Raw genomic sequence first — 22,489 nt, 5'->3', positions numbered from 1 at the left:
ATATATATATATATATATACATACACACTATATATACACATTTGTCCTTTGTATCATACTTGTACAGCCTTTTTTGGAACACTCTTCTCGAAATGCTGCATGCCTATCCGATGCGAAAGATTATTAAGGGAAAAAACGAACGATCGCTAAGATAACCCGCGTCGTCGCCTTGTTCGTAATTAAATGCTTCGTTAATGTAAATTCCTTTCTGAGATCTTTGATTTCTACGCGTCTCTATTCATCATTCATTCCTCATTTACTGCCGGTATTCGAAAAAGGTATAAACAGTCTAGAATTGTATTACAATAGTAATACTCGTTGACTCAAAAGATGCATCTGATCGCGCATTAGATATAATACACATTGGAGCTAATTTTGAGAAATTCTATTTCTTAACTACTTAATTTCTAATTTTTTCATTTTTTTTTTTACTGTAGATCTTAATCCAACCGGCAGATTAAGATGACAGACGCTTCAAAGCTAGACACTGACGGTTATTCGTGCATTATATAATATATATCGAACGCGTCAAAATTTATAAATAATTTTTATTTTTTAATAAATTGTAATACTTTTATTTTAATTACTTGCCTTAATGCATTTAATATTAACACATCGTCCAGCGTATCAAATTTAAGCCACGCGTTAACTTTCACACGAAATATGATTTTTATTTAATTTAATAAACCTAATTGTTTTTTTTAGATAATAATTATTCATTTAAATTTTAATCAAAATAATTTCCTAATGCGTTCAAAGCTTAAAGCTCAAAATATACTTATCAAACACACATATAGAAAATGAGACATAATTTTAATCTTTTTCTCGTCTGGCAAATTTTCTCACATCACCGATTGTATCAATCGATAGATTAAAAAACATTATTGATAGGTTAATCTGATTCGAGATACATTTTCTGTGCATATGCAATAGTTTTGTTTTTTTTATCTTTTTGTAATTATCTAGCGCCCAAATTAATCGATAAATTAAATATCGATGGATACTTTAGACTGTCACTCCGATCGCATTTTGCGTCTTGACGATGGCAGGCAAGTAATCCGTCATCCACGATGTCGTTTCTTCGTCTTCGCTGTTTTCGGAATCTGATTCTTCCGGTAATGGTTCCCGCATCGCGCCATATAGCATTAGCTCTTTGCGTGCCTTCTTGGTGAACTCAGTGTTGACATTCAAGCTCAGTTGATAAGCTGTTCTACCACCGTATGTTCGATCATTCAGACACGACGCTCGTTGGCATTCCAGTAATAGAAAATCGAACAATGACCAGTACTGATGCTCCACTGCGAGATGAAGTGCCGTGTATCCCGCCAGACCCTCCTTCGCCTTGAGATCAGCCCCTAAACGCAACAAAAGTCGTACCAGATCCACGTATCCATTGGTGGCAGCCACGTGCAGGCACATCTCACCTGAAATGAAAAAGCAAATGAATCATACAATAATAAATCGCAAGAACAACGTACTTCTTTTATTAGGATTTTTTTTATTAGGATTTTGAAGAATACGAATTATCTTAAATTGCAAATCAATTGGCTGATCAGACGATCTAACATAATAGCAGCCACAAATATTCTATGTCTATTCCTCTATTTTATGTCAATAGAGTCACGCTGTTGAATTCTGTATGATGCAAGTCAGAGACGGAGGAATGCACACGTCAAAATGAGTGATGCGAATCATATGTCTCCGACTCGCTACGAGACATAGATAGAATTAGGAAGACGCGGTGAATCATTGTCGTCGGAGATTTGGCTAGAGTCCCGCAATCCAAACTAGGCTCGCACCGATCAAACTGCTAAAATTAACTGCACTGCATTACCAGTTGCATTGGCGGAATTTAATGTGGCATAACTTATGCGCACATCGCATTTGCATCGATATTGTACTCTTTCCTCTCGATGACAGAAATAAACCTGGGAGATTGCGAACATTCATAAGTATAGTATAGTTCGCGTAGAAGTACTGTATAGCTTCTGTTTTTTCCGTGCAAGAATCATGTATGGTCGATTGCGCAGTGATATTGAAAATATCAACGAGATTCTTAACTTATTGTTAAATGTATAAAAGGATGTTGTATTTAGAAGTGTGTCTAAATAATACACATTGCTAAAGTATGTGATATGAAAAACTTGATTAAATTGCAACGCGATTATTCGAAATTTGGAGCATAGGATGCGAGGTCCTTATACCTAGTGTCATTAGGGTCAAACGCGAAAGGCGATCGATTTTTTAAGGATGAAAGTCCGACAGAATCCATTAGCTTCGACGCCGCTGTGGGGTTTCCCGATCTAGCGAGCTCAGCTAAGGCGAAGCGAGACGAGGCGAGATGAAGATATCGCGTGGCACGCAAATAGTCTTGTAGGTATTTTTAAATATTGAAAACATCTGACCGTGCCTGCCCTCCGTCACGCGACGCGGCGTGGCGGCGTCGCGACGTGCTGCGCTATGCCGCAATGTGACGAACACGCGCACGCAAGCACAGAGTCATGCCGAATTCCATCATATACGCGAAAGTATTCCGCTTCCGTTCGTCAGGAAACATACGACGTTCTCTCCCCAATGGAATCACAGACGATCACATGAGGTCGTTCCTTCCTTTTAGTTACAAGAAATAATAGTCCATATCCTCTTTAGCAAATTAAATCATAATCGAAATTTTGTCTTCATAAACAGTTCCGTCTAATTTCAGTTTCTATCAGTTTCCATCTAATTCCAGTTCTACAGTTTCCAGCTAATTCCAATCACAAGAAGTGTTATTGCGAAATTCGATCGCATTTATTTTGTCCGCTTCTTATTTTTCTAATTATCACTCATTTTATCTTAATCGTTTTTAACTTGTTTTCAAAGAAAATAAATGGACTTTAAAACACGATTATTTCGAATGAATCAGTGATTTCTCAGTCACAGAATTCATACTAAGAACTTAATTTCTTATTCATCCTTAATCCAATCCTTAAGTCTGGATGAATGTCGTACGAGTTATCTAACGTCCGCACAGAAATTAGATTTGCAATTTCGTTGTCGGTTTCGATTAATTGATCACAACCCGAAATGATCGCTTACGCCACAATCGGCTCCGCACATGCGTACGTTATCCGCGAATTTGTGGAGGAATACACGTCGATGACGTTCATGTGGAATTTCCAAGACTTTGAAAAAATCCGAAACAAATATTTCGCGATGAATGATGCCGCCGACCAGAATGATTTTCTCTTTCTCACTCTTTTTTTCTGTCTCTCTGTCGTGCGTGCGCGCGCGTATATGTGTGTGTGTGTGTGTGTGTGTGTGTGTGTGTGTGTGTATCAAAGTAGAAAGTATACAATTTTACAATAATTTAGCTTAAAGAGTGTAATTATATAATAGTATTAAATTTTGTAGACTTGTGCATTGTATACAAATAAAAGTTACTAATTCTTATCTGTAAGAGATACAACGCAAAATAAATTTTTAGAAAAAAATTTGTGCCTACTCTATATTATACCAATCTTTTTTCCTCCGACTTGTTTTTATGTATTTTTCATCACCGTTTTCGTTACAATATCCCATAGCTTCTGTTTTTACCGTGCAAGAATCATGTATGATCGATTTCGCAGTGATATTGAAAATATTAACGAGATTCTTAACTTATTGTATATATTGTTAAATTCAGGATGTTGTATTTAGAGGTGTGTCTAAATAATACACATTGCTAAAATAACATTGCTAAAGGAATTCCTCGTATGGGATATTATATATGTGTATGAGTACGCATAAGTGACTGTGTTATTTATTATCAAACTATCAAACATCGAGTAAATATGCTTATTGAAAATAGCCTAGAACAGGCTTAATGAGTCAATAAATTGGTCACGTGTAAGATTTAAAACACAAAAATCTGGTGTGTCACACCAGATATGCAAATCACGAAAACACCATTAGCTACAGCAACAAGTACACGAAGACATTAATAAGGATAACGTAGTTGATTATATTAAGTATTCTAATTTGACAAAGTTTAATAATAATAGTGCGTTGTTCATTTGGTAAATATTGTGCTTATCATTAATATGAAATTTACTGGCAAGGGAGAGGGTCTCCTTTTTAAAAATATTTTATAATAAAATATTACATATATTTTTAATATTTCTGCTTAATCAAATGCTTAATCACAATTTTGATAATAAAAAATCCAAAAAAATCAGGGGAAATTATATCTTAATTAAAACTTAAAACTAAATTGACTGCACATCATAATCATATTAAACAGAATAGTAACAACCAATTGGTGATCACAGAACATCGGATTGAATTTGAACATGACTTCAATTGAGAGAATGTAGCGATGTACTAGATGAAGAACATTTTCTTAATAAACATTTAATATCTGAGTGCCTTCATATACTCATGCAACAAAATAGTCTCAATTTATGTTCGGAGAGTACATCAAATTTATATACAATTATTAAATAACATTAAATAGTTACATTTTGTCGGTTTATACAAATTATTGTTTATATATTGTTTATATACATTATTCTTTTTTCTTTTTATTTTCCTTGTTAACCTGACATGCCTTTCTTATTATATTAAATGTATTAGTTATGTTTTGTTCGATCTGCGATCAACATGCGTTTTTTAATTTGAGTGATTCTTTAGTGATTATAAATTTCAATTGGTTTTGATCCAATGTCGAGACGAATTCCTTCTATATCTTGGGATGGGTCACCAGTTTTTTAATGTTAATTTTGTAATTTGTTGGACAGAATGGTTTCGAAATATTTATAAGATAATTGTTTTAATGTTTCGAATAGATCATTACAACATCAAATCTGTTAATCTGATGGTGATTTTTTTCTTGGACATGAAGGGATTGATATTTTGAAATTGTATTGCTAAGGATGATTCCATAGTGAAACGTATTATTTTCTATTTTTTGGAATAAAGATTCTATTTTTTTGGAATAAAGATTTAAGATTGCGTATTAACTATCACGACTCTCATTCGCCCTGATTTTTTTGGATTTTTTGTTGTTGAATTTGGGAGAGTCCATAAGAAGATTACATCATTATTATTATTCACGATTATTATTATACATTATTTACAACTTTGATGTTTCAAAAATATTTTTTAATTTAAGAAACTTTAGGTTTTTGCTGCTCTATTATAATATCGCGATATGATATGTTAAAGTCACTAATTGTAAGACTACATAAAATATTACTGTGTCTGCCGATAAGTGTCGCTCTATTGAACGAAGTTTTTCAGTCCTTTGACATTTGAAAATTTGGAACATAAAGATAGAAATTGTTAAAGAAAATGTTGAATAGGTTTACCAGAAATATAAAATATAAATTAGATATTTTATTGTAAAATGTTATGCCTATACAATGTATATTATTTTTTTTGTTGATATAATTTTAAATAAAATGTTTTATAAATTTAATATTTACATAATACTTTTTAAATGTAATGTTAATGATCATTCAAATAGTCTATCTTTTCGAATTTGACTTTTAAAAAAATGTCGCTTACAACGCGCAAATTTAATAAATAATAAGGACGGAAAGATGTAACGAGAATGACGTAAAATAATTAAATTTTCCCTCTTTCTCTGTTAATTCAATTGGCGCATGATATTTCAGAAATCCGGCAATCCAAAAATCAATCCAAAAATACATATATAAGTCCCCCCTCCCCCTTGACAAATGTCTGAATTCGCCCTTGATGAAATTAAACATTGAAGAACATTAGTTTTTATACGAGTTTAAATTTCCAATTGTTTTTGTTTCAAAATAATTTTCACGCTTTTATTAATAAAATAAATTTTATTTGAAATGCAATAAAGACTAATATTTTTATTGTCTTCAATATTACGGGAATTCGCTTTTGTTTTTTAACTGTTTATGGTTTAAAAAATTATTTGCGTTTACACATATACACATAAATGCAAATATATACATAACATGTTTGCATATATTATATTTGTAAACAGACAAACAATTCTATAAAATCTATCATTGTAATATTTATGCGATTGCAGAACATTTGGTATATAATGATTCTGAGAAATTTGTTAAATTCAAATTACCTCAATAGAATTATATAATCTTTTTTTATAGAAGAAATATATTCTTGATACATTTTTAAGATGATGAAACTTTCAAACATGCGTAAAGAACATATGATGAAATTACAGGAAATCCGCGCAGTTCCACGTGTCCATAGATCGTAATGTCATCGCTCACTACGCAAAGTCTTATATATGATTTATTCTGCATAGTAAAAGCAAGGATTTTCCACTGCCACTTCGACGTTCTTTGTGCCACGGGCATGGATCATCTTTTTTCGCATTAACGTTACGGTTATTAGTGATAATTATATTGCAAGCTTTCAAATAACTATTGCAGGAATAATCACGATAAATAACTTATGTCTGAGATCAATAATTCTTCATTGCATTTTTTAATTACGAATGTCTTTCGCTCTAACACTTTTCCAATTTTATCTAATATAATATAATCGTGTTCATAGTTTCAATTATATTTATTTCTCATCGCGATTCTCAATGTTTCTTCTCAAAACAAGTGAGAAACTAGTGAGAAATTAAAGTTAATAAGTATCGAGTGCTTACCGCTATAATTACGTTGTTCCAAATTCTGAGGTAAGGCGGGTATTATCTGTCCAGGCATTAATTTGTTCCTTTCGATCGAGGATAATGGATCTGTAAGAGCCTTAGCGCAAGCAAAATCTCCGTTTTTGCATGCCAGATGAAGGGCTGTGTTTCCATGAAAATTCCTTAGGGATAGATCTGCGCCTGCCAAAATCAATCGCCTGACGATTAGTGGCTGATGCGTTAATACAGCCAGATGCAAGGGTGATTGCCAGTCGTAGTTCATGATATCTAATAGACACGGATCAGGGACCATCCTTATTAAACAAAACGCAGCCTCCATGAAGCCCTGCACGATCGCGATGTGCAGTTGCCTGTATAGATAAAAAATACGTTACATAAGAAGAGGAGGCAAACTTGATTTTACTTGACACTTACAACTAGAATTATTTGTTAATTTTTAATATTGGAGTTCAGTATTTATTCGTTAATTCTTGAAAATATTTTTCTGGATATCTCTTTTTTTGCCACAAGCATCTCCTTTTTTTTATATAAAACGTGCGTCACTATGCAATTTATCTTGTTATTGTTGCTCATTTGAATTCCCGAAAAGCGATTCTTATCAAAGAATGAAACTTATTTCATTAAAATGGTCAATGAGCCCGAGTCAGTCATACGTACAGCGCATGTCAAACGTATGTATACTTAGGTTATTCCACTTACACTAATGTCAATAATATGTGCTTAAATTGACGTATATGCTATATATTCGTAAAAAAGAAATGGGAAAATAAAAGCAAATCGCGATAATAAAGCGAAAGATGATTTTTTCATCTCGATTTTGAAACGAGGAATCCAGTCAAAAATAAATCGATTCGATGTTGATTGATCAATCATTTCTGACTGGGACCGGACGATTAGTCCTGCGACTAATTAAATAGCTACGTTTTTTAAAAGTTATTTTAATTAAATTTTTTTTCCCATTTCTTTTTTTTTCCCCGCGCGGTATATTGTCGCCACCACTGGATCGTACATTAGCATAGCATGTAACATCATATTTGACCACCCTGGACCACGATCGCAAACTCGATCTATCTGCAATAAGCTGTTAGCAGAATCACAAACTAATAGATCTCTTGATTTACGAAATCAGTAAATGTAAAAAAAAGAGACAGAGTCCTAAGCTTTGCTACAATTATCAGAATGTTTAATTAAACAAAAACAAAGTGATATTTTATGTCATTTGTTTTGATTATCCAAATGTATATAGTACATCATAATATTAGCTTCTAATTACTTAATTTCGACATTAATGTATAAGAAATTCAGGCAATTTATTCCTACTACAAATGCTGTGTCCTACTACAAATGCTTCCAAGTATTTGAATGATCAATCAAAACAAAAAATTTTATTAATTGTCCAATCAAAGAATACTTAAAAGCATTGTTTTGTAGCGTCAAGTGGACTCTAGTCTCAGATACGGAAGATATGGCTAACTGATTTCGTCAAAGAAAAACAATATCAAACGAACATTTAATGAAATAAAAAGAAAAGATTAATTTATTTTTATTATTTATATGTATCCAAATGTATATAAATGTATAATGCAATATTTACTGTCAGGCCTGAGAATTTATAGTGCACATAATGCACAAGTACTATTTTCAGCACTAACAGTAAATTGGAATGCAAATATACATCACTATAATGAGCTATTAGTATCTAATAGTAATGCTAATTAAGTATATTAGTTTAATTTAATTTAATTTTAAAGAAATTTAGGCAATTTGCTAGGTAATGACCAATGAAATTATCAATATTCTATTAAATTCGTTTCACTTTTAATTTTCACCTTGTTTCAAGATACAGAATTAACCCCCAGGATTGATTTTCTTCAATTTGAAATGATGTGAAATCATGCCTCTTAAATCAAAGATAATTCTCTGCCTTTCCTGGATATATTGCCTAAATTTCTTTAAAATTAAATTAAATTAAACTTAATAGCATTACTATTAGATACTAACTAATAGCTCACTATAGTAATGTATGTTTGCATTCCAATTCACTGTCAGTGCTGAAAATTTATAATACTTGTGCATTATATACACTATAATTCCTTTTCTGATCAATAGATCATTCATTCCGAAAAGTTAATAAATGAAAGAGATGAAACAATTGCCACTCACGTGTCACCGTCGTTGTCTTGCGTATAGTACAGCTGCCAGGGTTCCTCATTACTCGTATGTTCTTCATCGCTGGCTTGTTGGTGATGCTGCTCGAACTTGGTGTTGTCCTTGTTGTTCCGCGTCACAGGCAATAATTTGGGGGTCGTCAACTCAGCCTGGATCAGTTTGCCCTTGACGGCGAGCGGGTTTAAATTGACCTGCTTCAGGCTGAGCTGATTCAGGGTTTCGGTGAGGTCGAGGTCTACACCACTATCGATCGCCTTCATTGATTCCTCAATTGCGATCGCTGTTGTTGTTGCTGATGATGATGATGATGCCGCTGTTGTCGCCGTGACCCGTTTCTCCTGCTTCACTTCCTTCCTCTCCTCCCACTCTTCCTGCGAGTGCAGCAACCCCGAATCGCCGCTAATCTCGCCGCTGAACTGCAGATTGCCGCCCGACAGGAATCCGGAATCTATGTTGCCCGCTTCGTCTTCGTACTTACAACCGACGTCGTCGTCGTCGTCGTCGTCGTCGTTGTCATCGTCGTCGTCGTCGTCGTCGTTGTCGTCGTCGTCATCGTCGTCGTCATCGTCGTCGTCGTCGTCGTTGTTGTCGTTATTGTACTTTCGCCGCCTGTGTTCCTTGTCGTCCTCTGTAACACATTCTTTCATCTGGGTGCTTTTGGGATGCCACATTTTTTTCTTTCGAGTCGTACCTTCAAGATCCAGAAAATCTCCTAGCTTTTACTTCGGTCTCTTCGCGAGAGAAAAGCACTACTCTTTCTTATTTTCCTTTTCTCTTACCGAAACTTTTATTAAATATCTATCTCGAATCGATGCTTTCCAATCGGTGATCGTGAAATAAAGGAAAGAAGAAAGCAATACGCGTAAACGAGAAATTCTAACAAATGAGCGGCTAAAAACCAGACCGTTTATACTAGCTTGGCCGAACTACCTATATGGTTGTGTCCTCGCCTCGTCGATGCGATCGCGCGGGAAGAGTTTTGGAAAATTCCCACGCACAATGATTCTCGTTCGCAAAGTACGATGTCTCGTTATGCGACCACCACTTTTTCGTATAACCTTTGCTGCTATACATCAAGGTGCGTCAGGATGCATCAAGCGACAAGCACCTTCGATAACGCACTTGTTCGACTTCCGTACCCACTAGTCGAATCCCCAACGACTCCAATCGCGACGATGTCCAGCTCTTCCATTCGTTCGTTCGTTCGTTCGTTCGTCACGTCGACGTATATATTCGATCCTTCTCTTGCTCCTCTTTCTTGTCTTTCTTTCCACGGAACAGCTGTGCCTCGCTGTTCCCCGCACTTTGATCCGCTCCCCTCTCCCACCTCACGTCATTTTCTTGAATGGCGCTCGCATACTCTCAGCTCTCGCACATCCAACTTTCAAATTTTACCTCATTCTATTTCATTCCCAATACCTTTCACCGACCCACAAAACCGCCGTTCTCGACTTCAAGAGAATTTATTTTTCTTTTATTCTATCTCGCCATCAAGGAAAACAGATGGAAAATGTCCTTTATCGTATGATTTGTGCGACGCGACGAGTTTCGTGATGAGTAATCGCAAATGAACGGACTCCTACCGTCTCGTAATCTTAGAACGAACTGATCAGTGAATAGTAGAAAGAGAGATTCGCGTTCCAAACAGTGTTTTTTGCGCATGCGCGACATTATCAAAGAGGGCATGCAAAGGGACGTACATGGAGCTTTTTTCTTTATAACCGAATCGATCGAATTCTAAATCGTCGTGGACACAAGTCTTAAAAGATAAACAATTTAGTTGAAAATTGAGATCTTGGAAAAAGAATGAACAATCACATTTGAACAATTTGATTATATGACCAATGCGATTGGTCAATTCTTTCTCTGTCCAAGATCGATTTCTTTTAGATATAAGGTTTTACTCTTCGATGTCCAATGCATATTAATGTAATATGCATATTTCATTTTAAATGCAGAAAATGTAATACTCAGTGCAACTATCATAGATTGTTGTTGTATTAATTCTTTTTTTTATAAAGACTCGTTTAATAATAAAATTAACTGATTCTTTAAATATTGTATACAATGATTTATGATTACATGATTTATGAGTATTATATCTTTTGCATTTAAAATAATATGCGTATAATTGGACATCGAAGAGTAAGATCTTGTATCCACAATGCTAGAAATCGATTCGAGGAAGAGAGGCCCAAATGGTATCTTTAATTGCTTGAACTAGACACTTGACTGAGATCGCATTCGGATGCGCATGCGCAAGAAAGATAGCCGTTAAATGTGAATGTTAGCGCGGAGCGGTAATTTCTAAACGAATAGAGTAGGGGCAGAATGGGAAAACCCATCGGGCAGGGCAGGTGCGTAGCTGATGTATCTGTATATGCAGTGTAACCGATACGATACGGACTCTCATTCTATAGATAAGGCAGCAAAGAAAACGATTTGCGTAACGATATTTCGTGTGAAATTTAACGTATGGAGCATCGAGCATTTCTACAAAAATTTCCGATATTTAATTCATTATCATAATATTGACAATAATATTGTAATGCTGACGATAATATACTATTTTTGAAATATTTGTCTTTTTAGAAAAAGAAACGCAACCTCCCTCTGATTAATTCTTTCATTGTTATTTAGAACGCACCTTATTGTAATAGCAGTTGATAAGATAGAGTAGTGTCGAATAATGTCAAAGACTCAGGTATTTAAGATCCGAATTTACAAAAAGTGTTTTAAGCTTTAAACCATAAGAAATTGAACTACAGTCGAATGCGAGAATAAGTGATTGTGATTTATCCATTCTTTATGATTTAAGGCTTAAAAATCTATTGTAGATCCGGAGTAAAGGAAATATCCACTGAGTGTTTTGTATCCTTTGCGGTTGCGTGAAATTCTTCTGTATCTTTTATGACATTAGGTTTTTACCGCAGATAAAATGGACTGCGAAGAAAATGACATGAGGGAACGTCCCGCTTATACAATTCGCGTGAAACGCGAATGAAATAACACATTGCATGTGTTGAGCCTTAACATTGAATTAATCATATCTTAAGGGTATTTATAGTGATCTGATCTTATATTCAAACTGTGATTATAGGCGCGTTTTTTTTTTAAGTAAAAAGAATTAATCAGAGGCCAGTACTCACACACAGTCAACTTCTATTATTCTATCTATGCTTTATACATTATTTAAGATAGGCTAATTGAAATAAGAATAATGGATTATAAATTATGAGTATCGGCTAGTTTAACGATTTTTCTAAAATTTCTTAGATAACTTTACAGGAAAGCTAATTGTTTCTACTTCACCATGATTTTAATAATAAGTTGAGAACATTTGTTGAAATCCGCTATAATAATCAATTACAATTAATTAATTTGCAAAAACGAATAAAAAGTAGATAAAAAGACCTATTTTTTAATTTTCTTTTCTAAAATCTTTCTAGAAGATCTAGCTTTAATTACAAACATAAGCGAAAGAGTAGTAATGGACTGTCAAAGAATGGTGGAAATGAGGGATTATAGTATGTATACTTATATGTATATTAATTATAATATTCCTGTGATTTTTTGAGAAGCCTGAAAACAGTTGAAAGTTTCATCTTTGCGCGCTTAATATGCGTGAATTCTTACTCTTACATAATACTTTTCATCACACGCGCGCATATCTCATGTTCCATTATCGCCAATAATACTTGTTTCTTTCGTAGTACTATAATTCATGTGTAAGTGCTGTTGTGTAGTGTGTCTCCTGCTATTACGCGGAGAGCATTAGATTAATCAGAGATAATTATTTTGAACGAATACGCATACATGGAGCATCGATCAGTTCTGTAGAAGCTCCGCAGAAATCCTAAAGAAATCCCGCGTGTTATGTCACTATATCAGAGATTGAATATTATGAATTGAAAATTAGACTTCGATTAATTGGAAAACTAAAATGAAATAGAAAAATAAAATTATAAACTTATCTAATTGATTGAATTCTAATTTTTAATTCACATTCTCCAATCTCCGATAACCAGACTTTTGAAAAAAATATGCTCGTAAATAAAACTCACTCGCCACCCTCTTCCACTTACAGATTTAAGGGATCATTTTTTGTCGACGTGATCTTTTTGTTGATCAGACTGTAACGTTTTAAGTTGAGATCCGTATCGAGCGTTATCTCACAAATTAGATTGTAAGCTATCAAAGTATTGTAATTTTGTATTTATCAAGCTTTGATTTTCGTTTCTATAAGAATCGATGAATATATAAGTGAGAGATTCTTTTCCACATGATAAATTTTTCGTCTCTTATTTTTTGTTATTTTCTTATTGCAAAAATGAATCACATATTTAATGTGATGTATCGCATAGGAATTCGAAATGCCAGCACATAAGAGCATCATTCGGCAGTAAAAAAAAAATTACTGTTTAAAAATTGCTGCAAATCGCAATTATTAAACAATAATTTTTATTTCATAATAGTAATTTTTATTTCTCCAAGCTATGTGATATTTGAGAATGAGTTGATAAGCGAAGTGAATATTATAGTGAAGTAACAAAGCAACTTTTTAAGATTTTATACTAATATTTGCCTAGTAATCCCCTTCCCCATTTTATTCGGTTTAGAAGATTCGTATTATATTTATCTATAATCCTTTAGTATTTGAGCGAATTTGTAAATCGTTTTTGCGTTATAATTGTACGAAAATATACTGTCGCTTCTTTATCTAGCACATATTACAATAAAAGTACTAAATAAAATTTAAATAAAATTATTAGAAATGGCTCGATAACATAAAACATAAATAAGAAGGAGCATGCAGCAAGTTTTTCGTACAAGTCATATATTTAAAATTAATTACATATAAACGTTTCGATCGAATCAAGTTGACCATCATCAGTACAATCAACATGCAAATGTTAAATATTAACCGTGTTTTAACATACAAGTTATCAAGAATAAATTCTTAATTTCATTGTAAAAGAGATCACGAAGACAGGATTAATTTTTGGATTTTTGTACTGCGACATCCTAATGTGCTAATTTAGTATTTAACATTCTCTTGATTATACTGATGATGGTCATAACTTGATTGAAACGTTTACATGTAATTAATTTTAAATATATAATTTATGCGAAAAACAACTTATGTATGTGGCTGTATATTTTTTCTTATTCATGTTAAAAATACTAACTTCAAATGCAATTATCTTTTAATCCTGGTTATCCCTCCACCTCTGCTCAAAATGATATATATGTATAGAGAACATCATTATTTTCAAATAGTAAAAGTTTCAAACAAATCTTAAGAAAAGTCACTTTGCGAAACCATCTTAAAAAAATATTTTTAAGTCCAAAATTTTCGAAAAAAAATTGCTCCAAAAACAAGGTGAATTTAAAAATACCTAGATAAAAGAAATTTGGGAAACAAATTGCTCAAACAAATAACAACATCGAATTACATGTTAATACAATAATGAATGTTACCATTATAAATTATAATGAGAGGATAGGCAGAATAAAGGTCTAATTACAAAATCTTGATTTTAATAAAAATTTAAATAACTTGCTACTTTTTTATTATATGCAATGGATGTAGTGTTAAATGAATTTATACAATGTCTTTAAGAAGTTATATATGTTACAATACTTTCTTCTCTACGATCAATATTATATAAAAAATTAATCTCTGGAAAAAAAGTCTAAGTAGAATTATGCCTTTATTTCACCCATCTCCTCAATTGTAAACTAATAATATAATTGAGAAGTGGGCGGAATAAAGGCACAATTCTACTTTTCCTTTTTGTGAAAATTAGTTTTTTTTATATAATATTGACCGTAATAGAGAAGTATTGTAATAAATAATTTCTTAAAGAGAGACATTGCATAAATTCCCAGATAGCAAAGTGTCTCAGCAAATTTGTTATTGTTTATGATGCTGACAATTTGTTATAGATTTGTCTTCAACTATTTCGAATATATTGACATTGTAGCAATATGCAAACAACAATGCATATATGTATTGCTAGCAGTTTAACAGCGAGATAACATCAATTTTGCATTGTCGGCAACATTATATGATGCTCTGCATATTATTAACATGATGACAATAGTACGAATTTTGATGATGATGATTTTAAAGTTATCGGCAATTTGCTACTTAATGTTATCATATCGTGAAGACATCAAGTTGTCAACAAATGAGAACTCAGTTGCTGCAATTCTGTAATGCTGTGATAGCAACCTGTACTTAGCAAGCAACATGTCAGCAATAAGACATTGCTATCTGGATTCATTTCATACTGTGTCCGTTTGTGTAATAAAAAAATAATAAGTTTGAAATTATTTTAATTTTTATTAAAATCAAAATTTTATAATTAGGCCTTTTTCTGCCCATCCTCTCAATTATTACTAATTATAAGTTTATATAACAATTATTAGAATTGTGATAAATGAAAAGTGAAACAATATTCTAAAAAAAAACACATGTATTGAAATTTGATTTTTTGAAAAAGTTTGAGCACAATTTAGCTTAGCAAAAATGTTGATGAAATATTTTGCAATTTTTTATAATAATATTTCAATAAAAAAATTCAATATTTAAATTAAGAATTATTTAAATTATTAAATATTATTTCTCATTGTTGTAAACATTATATATAATTATTAATTATTGCTAATTATAATTGTAATAATTGAATCTCGTAATGATAATAAAAAGAGAAATTAAATTAAATTAACTTGATTTTGCGCACGCGTGTATGTACCTTTATCTCGCAGATTTCTAAAAATTCTCTCATGGATGAGCAGACTCGCACTACGCGTGATTTATTACGCCGATCGATATGACTTTCATGCCTACCACAAGGTGGACTACTTTCTTCGCGGTTCCTTCTCTGGAAGAGCATCACGACGCGACACGACGAACTCACCGGAAATTCCAGCATTTTCTATCCGAAAGCCTTTGCGACTCAGGCGATGCATAACAGTAAACGGTCTACGGTCGTTTACTATACGTACCAGGAAATCGATTCGTCGTCGCCATCGCCATCATCAAATGTATGACCTCGATGCGTACAAAAGAGCTCTCCTATCACAAAGGTTTTACATGGGTTTTCCCGTTATTATAGAGGTCACGCGTTAGAATTTAAGAAAATACGGCGTTCATTATTACTTATTTCAAACAAATACACTATCTTCTTTTCCTTATTTTTTTTCTCTTATTTTTTTTTAAATTGTTTAACTTACTGATATATACATATATAGAGAAATCAGTCATAAGTAGTTGCTAATAAACATTTTTTTAAATAATTATTTTTTCCAACATTTGTGCATTAGATTTCTGCCCAGTAAATATTATAAGAAATAGTACTATAATTGTTAATAACATAATCGTATAGTTTCCCATTCAACAATTAACTGTAATATAATATACAGAGTACAAAAAGTATTCGTATAGAAAAAATATTTTTTAAAAAAGCTTTATTTAAAAAAATTAAATATTATCCAGTGAGAAATGAGTTATCAGAATAATAACGAATCGATATCGATAGAATGATTTCAACAACAATTTGAAGTCGATTTGACGTTTAATTGATGATCATTTTTTGCTGGGTAATTAACAATTTATTCATAAAGAATAAAATAGACTATATGTTTCTTAAAAATTATATCAAAAAGATGTGTATTAATTATAGAAAATATATTATCTGAAAGATAAATGAAAATTAAAAATTTCATTGTTTGAATACTCAAAAAGTATTCAGTCGAGAAATTTAGCTTTTTAATATCAGAAATACATGTGAAGCTCGTTTGTTTATGTTAGAACAGAATGTATTCATTGTATAAAATTGCTAATTAATGTTTGTTTTCTACAAATAAGACTTTTTTTATAAAAAAGTTTTTTATAAAAAAAAATTTCCTTGTACGAATACTTTTCGCTCTCATAGTATATTATACTTAACAGTAATATTATTGAATGGGAAATTATAACTAACAGTTACACTACTGTTAGGATAATGAAAAGGCAACATATTTTCGAAAAGAATCACATATTCTGAAATTAATATATAGTTTCTTGGAAAATTTAGGATTTATCAGAATTTATCTTATTGTTAGTAAAGATATTGAATTGGATTCTTTTTGCAATTTTCATAATTAATAATTTAATTAAATATTCATAATATTTAAATTATTTTGTATGAAAATTGAAAAATAAACTTTTCGCATTTCAAATCTTATGTAATTCATAAGTTATTTTAATGCTTCGACTTTTTCGAAGAAAGATCAAAGAAGACAAAGAAGAATAAGAGATCAATTGTAAACACAATCAGCAATCGAAGAATTTGACGTGCAAATGTATTCCTGTAAAAGAAAAGCTTCTCAAATTCTTAATAGATGCGATAAAATCTCCGTATGAAATTTACTATCATTTAATATTACTATGCATTAAAATAAAATAATGGCGAATAATTATAATTAGGAACAAAGGTGACGACTTTTTCGGTGTGTGAGTAACCTTAATACAGGTAGACCTTACCGACGTCAATGCCCCGATTATCTGGGAAAAACCTACGATAACGATAGAAAATGTAAATAATGATATCGTTGCTCATCGGAATTAACGTAACATGGTGAATTATCTTAACAGTTAACTTATAAGATCTTAATCCCTATAAGATCTTAATCCCTAAAAGTGCAGTTTTTTCAAGATTTTTCTTAGAAATAAAACTAAAAATACTAAAAATTCATAATAAAATAATAAAAATTCTATTTATTTAATCGCCTCCCCTTTCCCTCACACATTATGTTCAGAATTAATTCGCAAATATTTGTATTTCAATTACCAATAAATATGACAAATCAATTGAAATAATAATACAAATATTCAAAATAAATAAGGACTATTAAGAGTCAAACGCTGGATGTTCTTACTGCGGAAACGGTATTTGTAATTATATTAAATACATCATTTAAAAATTAAAAAATTAACATTAAAAATATGACAATAATCATATGTTCTTTATGTGATCGATCTTTATGTGATCATCTACAGTAGGAAACTATTAACGTTCAATAACATGTTTAAAAATTAAATATTTACTAAATAATATAAAAAATATATATTAAATTAATATTACCTCCACAGCATTATTATATTTATATTAGGTATACAACTTTACTTCCGCCGTTTTTTTTCCGAAATTCGAGGCTTTATTGTAAAAAACTGGTTATACATTTATGATTCAAAGTATTGTCCATCGCTGGCCACTATTACTTTCTCCCATCTTTCGGGTAGCGTACGAATCCCGCGTCGAAAAAACTGGTCATCTTTTGAGGCTATCCACGAATCGATCCAATTTTTTACTTCTTCATAAGACCGAAAGTGCTGGTCAGCCAGGCCGTATGCCATTGATCGAAACAAGTGATAGGGAATCAGAGGGAGCAATGTCTGGAGAATACGGCGGGTGGGGTAGGACTTCCCATTTCAATATTTCCAAGTATGTCTTGATCACTTTCGCAACATGAGGTCGAGCATGCTGCAAAATCACTTTATCGTGTCTCTCGTTGTATTGCGGCCGTTTGTCTTTCAATGCTCAGCTCAAACGCATCAATTGTTCGATACCGATCGCCTGTGATTGTTTCAGTCGGTTTTAACAGTTCATAATACACTACGCCGAGCTGGTTCCACCAAATATAGAGCATGACCTTGGAGCCGTGAATATTCGGTTTGGCCGTCGACGTGGAAGCATGGCCGGGAACTCCCCATGATTTTCTTGGGATTATCGTAATGAACCCATTTTTCGTCCCCAGTCACAACATGCGATGCAGAAATCCCTTCCGTCTTTGCTTTTCAAGCAGCTGTTCACAAGCAAACAAACGCCGTTCAACATCTCTCGGCTTCAATTCGTACGGCACCCAATTTCCTTGCTTCTGAATCATTCCCATGATTTTGAGGCGTTTTGAAGTGGCTTGTTGAGTCACTCCCAATGATCGTGCCAATTCTTCTTGATTTTGACACGAGTCTTGCTCAAGTAATGTCTCCAATTCTGCATCTTCGAAAACCTTCTCTCTTCCACCGCTATGCCGGTCTTCGATGTTAAAATCACCGTTCTTGAAGCATTGAAACTACTCACGACACGTTCTTTCACTAATAGCGGCCTTACCATAAGTATTTGAGAGCATTCGATGAGCCTCAGCCGCAGATTTCTTCATATTGAAGCAAAAAATTAAAACCTCCCGCAAATGACGAGAATTTGGCTCGTAAACTGACATTTTCAATCGAGAATAACTTTATGATGCAGACACAAATCGACTAATGTTTCTATGGGGTTATGTTGACAGATGCCCAAGTTTATTGTATGACGTCTATGATCTATTTATTTCGACCACCACTTACCGCTAAAGCCATCTATAGAAAAACGGCGGAAGCAAAGTTGTACACCTAATATTTTATAATTTTATATAATAATATCATTTATCATTTTTATACTAAATTATTTTATGATATTTATAAAATATTTACCTAAGCTACTCAGGAACATTGTTTTGCACACTTTGACTGATTCATTTGCGGTGAGCAGTGAAAAAGCGTGGCTATTTTTTTTTAAATTCGTTGCTCTTATATTTTTCTTTCTCAGAATTATTTTGTTTTGTACATGTCCAATTATTCAAACATTCATTCACTGTTTAGTACGAGTGCCTAGAATTATAAATGCCTTTTTGCAGTTATCCGAACTCATTCGGGTGCAATACTTAAATCGACATTTATTATTGCCATCCCGCATTTCTCTGATATTGGCAACTCATATATTGGCAACCCCTTCCTGCTAGTACCTTCAGTGCCTGAACTTCGGGCTCTTTTCGTCGAAACATCAATCCATTTATCTTCATTTTAGTTCTTTTGCGCATAACGTTCTTTAGTTGGTCAATTCTTTTGTTTTTCCTAACGATAAATTTGTTGGAAGATTCAACTGAAGAGTTCATTCAACAGAATGATTTTCTGAATTTTTGTGTAATATGATCTGACCTGAAGGACCAGCAATTTTCAGAATTCCGTATAATTTATAAAATTATAATCCGATGCCAGAACGAATTTCAAAAATCGATGCAATATTGCCATTATTATCTACAAATATAAATAATAAAAATCGTTCATATTCGCTGATTCATTAATTCATTAGCGTGTTCATTCAATCATTTGTTCGTTTATAGATTATAACAATTCATTAAATTGCTTATTTATACGTTATTTAATTCACATATCTGTTCGTTCTTTCGTTCTCCTTTTGCGAAATATAGGGTCTTTCAATAGGAACGCTCAAAATTTGTTAGATCATAGTAGCCATGTTAAAGTGACATCTGTCAAATTTGTTGTAAATTATTTAGTAGCGTATGGCAAATCACCATGGAAGTGTTGAGCAACGTGTGCAAATCATAAAATTTTATTATCAAAATCAGTCTTCGAGAAAAATTCCGCGCATTACGTGATTTTTATCCTCGCCACAACTGTCCTGCCGAGTCGACTATTCAATGTTTGGTGGCTAAATTCGAGTCAACCGGTTTGATAAATAATCAGCCAACATCAGTACGTCGCCTAAACGCAAGGTCTGCTGAAAACATCACTGCTGTACGTGAGAGTGTACGGGAAAACCCGAGGCGATCAATTTCTCGTCGTTCACAAGAACTTAGCCTTTCTGCGACTTCAACTTGGCGAATTTTGCTTGGGTCTGCACCCCTATAAAATTTAACTGACCCAGGAACTTAAGATAAACGACATAGACAATGCCGTGCGTTCGCTGATTGGGTTCTGGAGCAGTTAGAAGTTAACCCAAATTTCGCCAAACAAATCATCTTTAGCGATGAGGCCCATTTTTGGATGAATGGATATGTGAACAAGCAAAATTGTCGAATTTGGGACGATCCACGCGAGATACACCAGCTCCAAATGTATCCCGAGAAAGTCACTGTTTGGTGCGGATTTTGATCTAGCGGAATCATTGGTCCGTACTTCTTCCAAAACGAAGTGAGCCATAACAATGCTTGTCAACGACAAGCGCTACAGATCGATGATAAGCAACTTCTTGTGGCCTGGATACCGATAACATATCGTTCCAACAGGATGACGCTATGTGCCACACATCACATTCCACGATGGATATTCTGCATGAGCGATTTGAGGACATGGTATCTCGCGCGGCGGCGACGTGAACTGGCCACCGAGATAGTGCGATTTAACGCCTTTAGACTTCTTCCTTTGACTATCTTAAATCGCAGGTCTATACGAATAAACCGCAAACAATTGATGCTCTCAAAGTCAGCATAACAAATGCCATCCAGCAAATTCAGCCAGATTTATGCGACAAGTCATCGAAAATTGGACCGCCCGAATACGTGTCACCAAGCGAAGCCGCGGCGGAGCGACGTTATATTCCATACTTAATGCTATAAAATATTCTTTCAAATAAAAAAAAATTGAGTGGATATCTCACACACAGCTTGTTTTATTTACATTTAAAAATCGAGCGTCCTTATTGAAAGACCCTATATAACTGTAATTAAAATTTTCTTTTCGAGTCACTCGAGATGCCATATTCGTGTCCCACCAATAGAAAATGGTTTTTTTTTAAATTTAGATACTCTAATAATTGTTTAAACTATTAATTAATTAAATATTTATATACTTACAGTCTTTGTTTCGTCGTTCATTTAAAAAAAAAAAGAAAAATTTTTTAAATTTATTTTGAACCTTGCATGGAAGAGACTTCACTTACGTAAATAAAAGTGATTTCTATAGAAACTCGTTTCTATAAAAAAACATAAAATATGTCAAACAAGGAAAGATTCAGAATCAATTTCATGACGCGGAACAGGTCGGTTCATAGTCGATTCTTACATCTAAGATTGTCTTAAGTACAATCTTAAGATATCAATAATCAATCTGAGGACGTATTATCTTAGACATTATTTAAGACAGTTTTAAAATAAAAACCAACTATGAATACGCTCCATGTTTAGCGTTTTATAGCGTTGGCAGCCTTTATCGCTCGGGCGACATCCGCAGACAGAGAGCGTGGAGATTTAGAGAGACACCGGCTAACTGCCACCATGTTATCTTTTCACAATGGATAAAACATAGGTTCCACAATATAATTATATAAATCATACTTCTTTTCGTGATCAAACGTTAAAACGAATTAATTTTTGCGACATAAACTGTTACTTTTCGTAGCGGAATCTTAAACATAATAGTTTTCGCATTTAATAAAGTGAAACATTACTTTTCGCGATTAACGCCTTCAAATGTTGGAAGGCATTATAGTTTTCCTGATATAAAAATAAATGTGCTACTCTTCGTAACAAAACTTTCAAACATATTTATTTGCGCAATATAAAATGAAACGAGTTACTTTTCGCTGTTAATCACCTTTCAACGCTAGAATTTTCGTGGAACGTGTTAATTTAAAGGGAAACGTGCTACTCTTCGTAAAATGTTCAAACATATTAGTTTTCGTGATATAAAACGAAATATATTACTTTTCGCGATTAAACGCTGAAACGTATTAATTTTCATAGCGAGGACCAAAACGTGATAATATTCGTCAATTAAATTGAAAGCTTCTTTTTACGGAATCATGTAATATACTGTTTTTCGTAAAATGAAACGTGCTGATTTTCGTAGTGGACATCGATGTGTGA

The 22,489-nt window shown here is 33.0% G+C and overlaps 1 protein-coding gene across 1 annotated transcript; it reads right to left on the bottom strand.

The window, feature by feature from the left end:
• Nucleotides 1-800: 800 nt before the first annotated feature.
• Nucleotides 801-9,718, bottom strand: LOC108692119 (NF-kappa-B inhibitor alpha-like). Its single transcript, XM_018200269.1, has 3 exons — nucleotides 8,792-9,718; nucleotides 6,626-6,978; nucleotides 801-1,424 (listed from the first exon to the last, which is right to left on the bottom strand). The coding sequence occupies exons 1-3, from the start codon at nucleotides 9,466-9,468 to the stop codon at nucleotides 1,006-1,008; spliced, it is 1,449 nt and encodes a 482-aa protein (XP_018055758.1). The 5' UTR covers nucleotides 9,469-9,718; the 3' UTR covers nucleotides 801-1,005.
• Between the last annotated feature and the right edge of the window lie 12,771 nt (nucleotides 9,719-22,489).

The sequence above is a fragment of the Atta colombica genome, unplaced genomic scaffold (genome assembly GCF_001594045.1).
Source record: "Atta colombica isolate Treedump-2 unplaced genomic scaffold, Acol1.0 scaffold6, whole genome shotgun sequence".
In the NCBI taxonomy this organism is placed as follows: Eukaryota; Metazoa; Arthropoda; class Insecta; order Hymenoptera; family Formicidae; genus Atta; species Atta colombica.
The sequence above is the reverse complement of the archived record's forward strand: the minus strand, read 5'-3'. Positions and strand labels throughout refer to the sequence as shown.

Coding starts and splice junctions, on each gene's coding strand:
- LOC108692119 (XM_018200269.1), bottom strand. CDS start 9,468: ATGTGGCATCCCAAAAGCACCCAGATGAAAGAATGTGTTACAGAGGAC. Junction 6,979..8,791: donor CAAGACAACGACGGTGACAC/GTGAGTGGCAAT, acceptor TTATCTATACAG/GCAACTGCACATCGCGATCG. Junction 1,425..6,625: donor GGAACAACGTAATTATAGCG/GTAAGCACTCGA, acceptor TTTTCATTTCAG/GTGAGATGTGCCTGCACGTG.